Raw genomic sequence first — 12,017 nt, 5'->3', positions numbered from 1 at the left:
ATCCAGTTCAGCCAGGGCAAGCAACCCACCCTAGGGATCGGCTCCACCTAACAGCAAGCCCTCAGGCTACTTTTCAGCCTGCACTGACTGCCTGGATCCTCTGCAGGCAGGCAAGGGTGTCTGCCTCTGTGGGGCAGGGCCTGTGTGAGCACCAGGTGAACTGCAAGGGTCACTGGTGGAGAGGTAGGGGCCTCTGCAGTGTGGCATCAGGGTACGCTCCGGGGGGTTGAGAAGTGTGCACGGACTAGGACTGTGTTGACTGTGTATGTGGTCCTGTGGGGGGTGAGGCTTATCAGCAGCAGAAGACCTGTGCTTCACAAATTGCCATAAAAAGGATCAGCCACACCTTCCAAAGCCTGAAACAATTGAATGCACCCCTGCCTAGGGCCAGCCCCACTCAGCTGCACTCCTAAGAGAACTGACAACAGCCTTCTAGGCCTGAGGCCTATAGCAACTGTGAGCCCCTGAGCCTAGCAACCAGCTACACTGGGTACCAACCCAATGAAGAGGAAAGCTGCAATAGGACTGTTTATCCCAAGGTATTTTATTCTTTTCGTTGCGATTGTGAATGGGATTGAGTTCTTGAGTTCTTTTTCTGTTAGTTCATTGTTAGTGTATAGAAATGCTACTGATTTATGTATGTTGATTTTATACCCTGCTACTTTGCTGTAGTTGTTGATTATTTCTAATAGTTTTTCTATGGATTCTTTGGGGTTTCTATATATAAGATCATGTCGTCTGCAAACAGCGAGAGTTTTACTTCTTCGTTACCTATTTGGATTCCTTTTATTTCTTTTTCCTGCCGAATTGCTCTGGCCAACACCTCCAGTACTATGTTGAATAGGAGTGGTGAAAGTGGGCACCCTTGTCTTGTTCCTGTCCTCAGAGGGATGGCTTTCAATTTTTGTCCATTGAGTATGATGTTGGCTGTGGGTCTGTCATATATGGCCTTTATTATGTTGAGGTACTTTCCTTCTATACCCATTTTATTGAGGGTTTTTATCATAAATGGGTGTTGGATCTTGTCGAATGCTTTCTCTGCATCTATTGAGATGATCATGTGGTTTTTGTTTTTCATTTTGTTGATGTAGTGTAGCAATCTACAGATTCAATGCTATCCCAATCAGAATCCCAAGAACATTCTTCACAGAAATTGAACAAAGAATCCTAAAATTCATATGGGGCAACAAAAGACCGCGAATTGCTAAAGCAATCCTGAGCAAGAAAAACAAAGCCAGCGGAATCACAATCCCCGATTTCAAAACACACTACAAAGCTACAGTTATCAAAACAGCATGGTACTGGTACAAAAACAGGTCCACAGATCAATGGAACAGAATCGAAAGCCCAGAGATAAAGCCACACATCTATGGACAGCTAATCTTTGACAAAGGAGCAGAGGGCCTACAATGGAGAAAAGAAAGTCTCTTCAACAAATGGTGCTGGGAAAACTGGACAGCCACATGCAAAAGATTGAAAATTGACCATTCTTTTTCACCACACACCAAAATAAACTCAAAATGGATCAAAGACCTAAAGATTAGGCCTGAAACAATAAGTCTTCTGGAAGAGAATATAGGCAGTACACTCTTTGACATCAGTTTCAAAAGAATCTTTTCAGACACTATAACTCCTCAGTTGAGGGAAACAATAGAAAGAATAAACAAATGGGACTTCATCAGACTAAAGAGCTTCTTCAAGGCAAGGGACAACAGGATTGAAACAAGAAAACAGCCCACTAATTGGGAAAAAATATTTACAAGCCACTTATCCGACAAAGGCTTAATCTCCATAATATACAAAGAACTCACACGGCTCAACAACAAAAAAACAAACAACCCAATCAAAAAATGGGCAGAGGACATGAACAGACATTTCTCAAAAGAAGATATGAATATGGCCAAGAGACACATGAAAAGATGTTCATCATCGCTAATCATCAGGGAAATGCAAATCAAAACTACACTAAGATATCACCTTACACCCGTTAGATTGGCAAAAACATCCAAAACCAAGAGCGACAAATATTGGAGAGGTTGTGGAGAAAAAGGAACCCTCATACACTGTTGATGGGAATGCAAACTGGTACAGCCACTATGGAAAACAGTATGGAGATTTCTCAAAAAGTTAAAAATTGAAATACCCTATGACCCAGCCATCCCATTACTAGGTATCTATCCTAAGAACCTGAAATCAGAAATCCCAAGAGTCCCTTGCACCCCTATGTTCATTGCAGCATTATTTACAATAGCCAAGATGTGGAACCAACCTACATGCCCAGAAACTGATGATTGGATAAAGAAGATGTGGTATATATACACAATGGAATATACTCAGCCATAAAAAAAGACAAAATTGGCCCATTCACAGCAACGTGGATGGACCTCGAGAGTATTATGTTAAGCGAAATAAGCCAGTCAGAGAAAGATGAACTCTATATGACTCCACTCATAGGTGGAAGTTAGTATATTGACAAGGAGATCTGATTGGTGGTTACCAGGGAAAAGGGGGGGTGGGGGTGAGGGCACAAAGGGGGAAGTGGTGTACCCACAACATGACTAACAAAAATGTACAACTGAAATCTCACAAGGTTGTAATCTATCATAACATTAATAAAAAAAAAAGCAATCAGAAATGAAGAATACAGTACTGGAAATGAGAAGTTCACTAGAGGGACTCAATAGCAGAGTAGAGGATGCAGAAGAATGGATCAGCGAGCTAGGTGAAAGACTAGAGGAAATCACCCAAGCAGAACAGAAAAACGAATTAGACAGAATGAGAACAGTCTAAGGGAACTCCGGTACAATATGAAGTATGCTAACATTTGGATTATAGGTGTCCCAGAAGGAGAAGAGAGAGACAAAGGGGCAGAAAATTTATTTGAAGATATAATAGATGAAAATTTTCCTAATCTTAGGAAGAAAACACACATCCAAGTTCATAAAGCACAGAGAGCTCCAAGTAAGATAAGACCAAAGAGGCCCACACCAAGACATATTACAATTAAAATGTCCAAAATTAAAGACAAAGAGAGAATCGTAAAAAGCAGCAAGAGAAAGGTCACAAGTGACACATAAAGGGAAGCCCATCAGGCTATCAGGGGACTTCTCAGCCGAGACCCTACAGGTGAGAAGAGAAATGCAAGATGTATTTAAAGTGCTAAAAGGAAAAACCTACAGCCAAGAATACTCTATCCACCAAGGTTGCCATTCAGATTGGAAGGAGAGATAAATAGCTTCCCAGACAAGCAAGAATTAAAGGAGTTTATCACCAAGAAACCAGTTCTACAAGAAATGCTGAAGGGACTTATTTAAGTGGGAAAGCAATGACCACAAATAGAGATAAAAAAAATTATTATCAAAAAACCAAAACAATGACAACAAAAAACAGGCAATAAAATCACTGGAAAAGGTAAAGATATAGTAAAGGTAGCAGATCAACTATCTGTGAAGATAATATGAAGATTAAAAGACAAATGTACTAAAATCACCTATTTCAATGATAAGAGGGTAATGGATAGACACACATTAAACAAGAGGCTATATATGATTTGGAAAACATAAAATGTGGGAGGAGGGGAGTGAAAAAGTAGAGCTTTTAGAAAGAGGTCAAGCTAACGAGTCTATCAACTCGATATAGACTGTTATATACATAGAATACTAAATAGGATCCTCATGGTAATCACAAATCAGAAACCTATAATAAGCAAGCAAGAAAGTAAGACAAAAGAAATCAAACATATTACTAAAGATAGCCATCAAACCAGAAGGGAAGAAAGCAAGAGAAAAAGACAGGTACAGAGAAGAACTACTAAAATGCTCAGAAAAAAAATAAGTAACAAAATGGCAATAAATACACATTTACTAATAGCCACTTTAAACATCAATGGACTAAATGCTCCAATCAAATGCCATAGGGTGGCCAATTGGATAAAAAAACAAGACCCATGTATATGCTGCTTCCAATGACACACTTCAGACCTAAAGACATTCACAAACTGAAAGTGAAAGGATGGAAATAGATATTCCATGCAAATGGCAAAGAAAAGAAAGCAGGGGTAGCAATAGTTATATCAGATAAAATAGACTTTAAAACAAAAACTGTACCAAGAGACAAGACGGGCACTACATAATGATAAAAGGAACAATCCAACAAGAAAATATAACACTTGTAAATATCGATGCACCTAAACATACAAAGCAATTATTAACAGACATAAAAGGAGAAATAGACAGTAACACAGTAATAGCAGGGGAATTTAACACTCCACTCACACCAATGGATAGATCATCCAAACAGAAGATCAGTAAGGAAACACTGGCCTTAAAGGACACATTAGACCAGATGGATTTAGTAGATATATACAGAACATTCCATCCAAAAATCACAGAATACACATTCTTTTCAAATGCACATGGAAGATTATCCTGGATAGATCACATATTAGGCCACAAAACAAGTCTCAATAAATTTAAGAAAACAGAAATAATACCATGCATCTTTTCTGACCACAAAGGAATGAAACTAGAAGTCAACTACAGGAATAAAACCAGAAAAGCCGCAAAAATGTGAAGATAACCAAAATGCTACTGAAGAACGATTGGGTCAATGAAGAAATCAAAGAAGAAATGAAAAAATTCCTGGAGACAAATGAAAATGAAAATACGACATGCCAAAATCTGTGGGATACAGCAAGAGTGGTTCTAAGAGGGAAGCTCATAGCAGTTCAGGCCTACCTCAACAAAGAAGAAAAATCTCAAATAGACAATCTAAAAGCACATCTAAAGGTACTGGACAAAGAACAACAAACAAAGCCCAAAATCAGCAGAAGGAAGGAAATAATAAAAATCAGAGCAGAAATAAATGATATAGAGACTAAAAACACAATAGAAAAAATAAATGAAACCAAGAGTTGGTTCTTTGAAAAGATAAACAAAATTGACAAACGCTTAGCTAGACTCACCAAGAAAAAAAGAGAGAAGGCTCAAATAAATAAAATCAGAAATGAAAGAGGAGAGATTACAACAGATATCTCAGAAATACAAAAGATAAGAGAATACTATGAAAAGCCATATGCCAACAAATTGGATAATCTAGAAGAAATGGATAAATTCTTAGAAACATACAACCTTCCAAAACTGGACCAAGAAGAGGTAGGAAATTTGAATAGACCTATCACCAGTAAGGAGATTGAAACAGCAATCAAAAACCTCCCAAAAACTAAAAGTTCAGGACCAGATGGCTTCCTGGTGAATTCTACCAAACATTCAAAGAAGACTTAATACCTATCCTTCTCAAACTCTTCCAAAAAATTGAAAAGGAGGGGAGGCTTCCTAACTCATTCTACGAAACCAACATTATCCTGATACCAAAACCAGACAAGGACAACACAAAACAGAAAATTACAGGCCAATATCACTGATGAAAATCGATGCAAAAATCCTCAACAAAATACTAGCAAATCGAATACAACAATACATTAAAAAGATCATACATCATGATCAAGTGGGTTTCATTCCAGGGATGCAGGGATGGTTCAACATCCGCAAATCTATCAACGTGATACACCACATTAACAAAACGAAGAATAAAAATCACATGATCATCTCAATACATGCCGAGAAAGCATTTGACAAGATACAGCATCCATTTATGATAAAAACTCTAAATAAAATGGGTATAGAGGGAAAATACCTCAACATAATAAAGGCCATGTATGACAAACCCACAGCAAATATCATTCTCAATGGAGAAAAATTGAAAGCTATCCCTTTAAGAACAGGAACCACACAAGGATGCCCACTGTCACCACTCTTACTTAACATAGTATTGGAATTCCCAGCCAGAGCAATCAGGCAGGAAAAAGAAATAAAAGGGATCCACATTGGAAAAGAAGAAGTGAAACTGTCATTCTTTGCAGACGACATGATTTTATATCTAGAAAATCCTAAAGAATCCACTAAAAAACTTTTAGAAACAATAAAGGAATACAGTCAAGTCACGGGATACAAAATCAATGTACAAAAATCGGTCGCATTTCTATACACTAACAACGAAGTAGTAGAAAAGGAAATTAAGAAGACAATCCCATTTACAACTGCAACAAAAAGAATAAAATACCTAGGAATAAACTTAACCAAAGAGGTGAAAGATCTCTACACCGAAAACTATCAAACACTGTTGAAAGAAATCGAAGAAGACACAAAGAAATGGAAAGATATTCTGTGCTCTTGGATTGGAAGAATTAACATCATTAAAATGTCCATACTTCCTGAAGCAATCTATAGATTCAACGCAATCCCTATCAAAGTTCCAACAACATTTTTCACAGAAATAGAACAAAGAATCCTAAAATTTATACGGAACAACAAAAGACCCCAAATAGCCAAAGGATTCCTGAGAAAAAAGAACAAACCTGGAGGTATCACACTCCCTGATTTCAAAATATACTACAAAGCCATAGTAACCAAAACAGCATGGTACTGGCACAGAAACAGACACAGAGACCAATGGAACAGAATCGAGAGCCCAGAAATAAACCCACACATTTATGGACAGCTAATATTCGACAAAGGAGCCAAGAGCATACGATGGACAAAGGAGAGTCTCTTCAATAAATGGTGTTGGGAAAACTGGACAGCCACATGCAAAAGAATGAAAGTAGACCATTCCCTTACACCATGCACAAAAATCAACTCAAAACGGATTAAAGACTTGAATGTAAGACCCGAAACCATGAAACCTCTAGAAGAAAACATAGGCAGTATGCTCTTTGACATCGGTCTGTGCAGCATATTTTCAAGAATCATGTCGGACCGGGCAAGGGAAAAAAAGAAAAAGATGAACAAATGGGACTACATCAAACTAAGAAGCTTCTGCACAGCAAAGGAAACCATCAACAAAATGAAAACACAACCTAACAATTGGGAGAAGATATTTGAAAACCATATATTGGATAAGGGGTTATATCCAAATTATACATAGAACTCATACAGCTCAACAACAAAAAACCTAATAACCCAATTAAAAAATGGGCAAAAGATCTGAACAGAGATTTCTCCAAAGAAGATATACGGATGGCCATCAGGCATATGAAAAGATGCTCAACATCATTAGCTATCAGGGAAATGCAAATCAAAACTACAATGAGGTATCACCTCACGCCCATCAGAATGGCTATAATTAACAAGACAGGAAACAACAAATGTTGGAGAGGATGTAGAGAGATGGGAACTCTTGTACACTGCTGGTGGGAGTGCAAACTGGTGCAGTCACTATGGAAAGCAGTATGGAGTATCCTCAGAAAATTAAGAATAGATCTACTATATGATCCAGCTATCCCACTGCTGGGTATTTATCCAAAGAACATGAAAACGCAAATGCATAAAGATACATGCACCCCTATGTTCATTGCAGCATTATACACAATAGCCAAGACTTGGAAGCAACCTAGGTGTCCATCAAGGGACGAACGGATAAAGAAGATGTGGTATTTCTATGTGATGGAATACTACTCAGCCATAAGAAATGATGAAATCTGGCCATTTGTGACAACATGGATGGACCTTGAGGGTATTATGCTGAATGAAATAAGTCAGAGGGAGAAAGTCAAATACCATATGATCTCAATCATAAGTAGAAGATAAAAACAACAACAAACAAACACATAGTGACGGAGATTGGATTGGTGGTTACCATGGGGGACGGAGGGAAGGCAAAAGGTGTGATTAGGCTCACATGTGAGGGGATAGACTATAATTAGTTTTTGGGTGGTGAACATGATGTAATCTACACAGAATTTGAAATATATTATGATGTACATCCAAAAGCTATATAATGTTATAACCCAATGTTACTGCAATTAAAAAAAATCAATTAAAAAAATTTCTATTGGACTTTACTTGTGTAGAATGTGCCAACTTTTACCTACGAGGTAGGGAGAAAACTCATATATATGTTATATTTGCTTATATTTTACAAACTGAAGGTTAAGAAAAACTGATAAAAACCTATACAGAGATGCGGGAGCATCCCAGGAAGGAAGCTAAGAATGTACATTCTCTTGAAAATATGATACAAATTTACTGACTTCATGCACTAAAAAGGGCAAGAAACCGTGGCCAATCAGGGAGAAATGAGTGACTCTAGGCCCCAGGTTAAATCCTCTAAACCATCACACTAAAGGAGCTCAGTCTCCTCTGGAGCAACGGTTGACTCCAGCCCTGCAGAAGGAATTACACTGCATGTGTCCGTACCAAACTCTCATACCAGAAAGCATGTCAAAAAGATTCAGAAGCTAACTCGAAGGGTCTCCCAATGGCCAAAGACAGAACAATTTGACATCGAGTAAAATAACGACTACAATGGACTAAGGCACATCAAACATACAAACATGTACGAGTCATGATGACATTCTTAAGAAAAGCAACACAAACAAAACCAACACAGGGCTCACATTTGGAGGATCCTGGGGAAACAACTCATTACTTTAAAAGGTGGAAATACAGCAAAAAATTAAACATTCATCCTTCCCTTCCTGTGCAAACCATACCTCAGGGAAACCTAATAGTTTATAGGCGGAAGTTCCTTTTATAGAATTCCAGCTAATGAATGGAGAAGAAATTACAGAATTAGAACATCATCCTCCCACTGCCTTTAAGGAAATGCAGATCTAGGCAACTATTTTCAGAGGCTCCAAAAAACATGAGGTAAAAACCAGTTGTGGGGCCAGCCCAGGGGCGTAGTGGTTAAGTTCTTGCACTCCATTTCGGCAGCCTGGGGTTCGCGGGTTCAGATCCTGGGCATGGACCTACACACCACTCAACAAGCCATGCTGTGCTGGCATCCCACATAATATACAGGAAAACTGGCACAGATGTTAGCTCAGTGACAATCTTCCTTGAGTAAAAAGAGGATGATTGCCAACAGCTGGTAGCTCAGGGCCAATCTTCCTCACCAAAACAAACAAACAACAACAAAAAAACCTTAAAAAACTTGTAAAAAAAAAAAAGCAGAAGGGAAATTTTATAACAGATGGGTCAGGCTGACAACATCTGAACCCAGTGATGGATCTTTGCATCACAACAGGAGAGACAACCAGACATGATGAGCCTCCTGGTGTACAAGTACAACACCGCATCTGAAGTACTCTGGCCAAAATATCCGAATTGGATCAAGATTCTAAATCTAATCAGCAATTTAAAGGAAATGAGGAGGGGCAGAAGAACATAAACAACACAAGAAGGATATAATCAACATAATCCAGAATGCACATTCCACGGGACAAAAGATGCAGTTTCTTAAGCAAATAACTGGAAGGTTAAAAACAACAAGGGGGCCTTCTTTATAATAAAAGACACTTAAGAGCTCAGTGAAATTAAAATTAAAACCACAATGAGATACTATAACACGTTCACATAAATAACAAAAATGAAAAAGATGGAAAACACCAAGTGTTGGTGAGGATTGGGAACATAGCCTGGAACAACTACTTTGAAAAACTGCTTGGCAGTATCTACTGAGCGCCTCATACACAGACCCTATGACTCAGAAATGCCTCTCTTAGGTACATGCCCGAAAGAAAGGAAAATAATTGTCCATCCAAAAGCTATGTTCAAGATCACTCATAGCAACATTATCCATAATAAGTCAACAACTGGAAAATATCCAAATCCCCATAACAGATGCACATATATTGTGACATATGCACACAATGTAATATTATACACCAAAGAGAATGAATAATCTACAGACAGCAATAACGTAAATCACACACACCTTATGTTCATTGAAAGGAGCCAGACATAAAAGAGAACACGGCACATAATTTCAGGAATGTTTCTTCTAATCTCTCAATTGAGTTTGGGGAAAGAGAGGAAAATCAATACCCCACATCCTTCTATTTGAAGCCACTTAGTGTCCTCTTCTATTACCTGCAGGATAAGCTCAGAGAAGGATGAATCCTCTGAGTCCTTGAAGAGTGATTCACTAAACACAGGAACAAGGCTAGTGCCATGTGGGATGGACAGGGAACTGGGTGTGAGACAGGAGACGCTCCTGGCCCCAGAGGCAGACCTAACCCATGAATTCTGGGTGGCCCTGGGTAAGTCACCACACCTCCTCTGGCCCCACCTGCCAAAGAGGGTCAGATCAGCCCTGCTCCCCAACCAACAAAAAACAAAAACTGGAGCAGAGAGCGATGTGATTCCCATCTGAAAAGCACTGAGTTCAAAAGGGAAAAGAATCCACCACGGAAGTCCAAGGAATTATTGCAACAGCCAAGCTGTGTAATGCACAGTATCTGTGATAATTATTACTTTTTTGCTTTTATAATTACTACCTTTTCATTTTTCTTAAATAAATACCCTCTGTATATGGACAAATGCCTACAGAAGCATAGTTTTCAGCCAAAGAGATACGGCCCCAGACTAACATCAACCACTATGGGTTGACATAGTTAAACACGTCTCTTTCTTCTTGCTAAATGTGCTGGCTAGCAGAGTGGGCTCTGGAGAGAGACTAGGTGCAAAGCCTAGTTCTGCCACCTACAAACTGTGTGAGTGTGAACACTTTTACTTTCCCTCACAGACACTGGATTGGCTCCTGTCTGCCCCTTTAACCTCATCCCCAACACCTGCACTTTGCCTGCCAGGCTCCAGCCACTCAATCTTGTCGTCTGCTCCTGGAACAACTGGTGCTCACACAAATCAAAGGGCCGCTGACCCAAAGCCCTGGCCTGTATGTAGTTCAGGACTCAGCTCAAATGTCACTTCCTGAGAAAGACCTTCACTGACAACCCCAGCTACAATCATCCATGATCCATCATTTTCTATTCTATTTATGTGTTTATTTTCTTCAAAGCACTCATCCCCACATGAAATCACCCCGCTTATTGACTGACCTGCTTATTGCCGGTTTTCCCAAACTAGACTGAAAGCTCCAGGGACCCTCCCTGTCTTATTCTCTATGCTGTGTCCCCTGTGCCTAGTTCAGTGCCTCACATATAAATCACTGATAAAGTTGTACTTACATGAAGGAATTGTTACCTATTTGACACACAAGAGTCGACACAGATATTTAAAGCTGAGTGACAGGAGAAACTGACAAAGAAATCAGACATCAAAGGATTCAAAATGTTAAGAACGCCCTGTTGTAAATCCACAGAAGTGCTTTTTAAACTGGGATGAGCCAGAACCAACTAATTGAATGAAATTCTTCAAAATACAGCCATCTCCCATTCACCTCCCTGTTTTGGATACAGCAGACCTAGGGTGGGCGCAGGAACCTCAATTTGCACAAGCACTCCCTGATGATTTTGAGAAAGTGGTCCATGGACCACACTTGGAAATATCCTGACCTAAACATGTGACATTTGTGCACCACTAATTTAATGCCTACCACGCAGAGTTCTACAATAACTGGGACGTCTCTGTTAATGCAATTATTTGAAAATGTACTGGTCCTTCCTCCCACCCACCACCACAAATTGCTTTCCCACATGGGATCACACTTAAACTCCAGATTATTCCCGGGTGGTTGGCAGCAGTGGGTACTGTTATCCTGCTGTATAGACAAGGCTGATGGAAGGGTAGTGACTTACCTGAAGTGTCCCAATGATGGGACCCTGATCTCCTCACTCTTGCTCCAGGAACCTGTCTGCACACGCGCCAGCACACTTGGTTCTTCTCTGTCAGCTCCTGCTTCTGAGGCTCAGAGTCCACACCCTCCTCTGACGGTCCACTAGAAGGAGAGTCAGGGGATAAGACGGCACATGGACTGGAGTAAAGTGAGAGGATGGGAAAGCACATGAACACGGGGAAAGGGGTGAAGGTGGCCTTGTCTGTCCCCACTTGTCCACTGGAAGCTGTGCAATGACGCTTCGCCTCTTCCCCAGCTCCACCACAGAGCCCCTCCTGCCCACACAGTGACACTGAAGCTCACACATCATGGAAATAGGGGCTTATCCCTGGTGGCTGTTACATGTCCAAGTATTCTCTCTGGGAGTCATGCTACTATGT

The 12,017-nt window shown here is 39.8% G+C and overlaps 1 protein-coding gene across 8 annotated transcripts in view; it reads right to left on the bottom strand.

The window, feature by feature from the left end:
* Window positions 1-12,017, bottom strand: part of LOC124232435 (uncharacterized) — a 64,043-nt gene that overhangs the window by 41,965 nt on the left and 10,061 nt on the right. For all 8 annotated transcript variants that reach the window (XR_006886853.1, XR_006886849.1, XR_006886852.1 and 5 more), the window contains exon 4: window positions 11,600-11,739. Coding sequence is in view for 3 of the 8 variants with exons in the window: in XM_046649408.1 (XP_046505364.1) it covers window positions 11,600-11,739 (140 nt within the window). In the remaining 5 variants the exon portion in view is untranslated. The remainder of the gene's footprint in view (window positions 1-11,599; window positions 11,740-12,017) is intronic.

The sequence above is a fragment of the Equus quagga genome, unplaced genomic scaffold (genome assembly GCF_021613505.1).
Source record: "Equus quagga isolate Etosha38 unplaced genomic scaffold, UCLA_HA_Equagga_1.0 HiC_scaffold_605_RagTag, whole genome shotgun sequence".
NCBI lineage: Eukaryota > Metazoa > Chordata > Mammalia > Perissodactyla > Equidae > Equus > Equus quagga.
The sequence above is the reverse complement of the archived record's forward strand: the minus strand, read 5'-3'. Positions and strand labels throughout refer to the sequence as shown.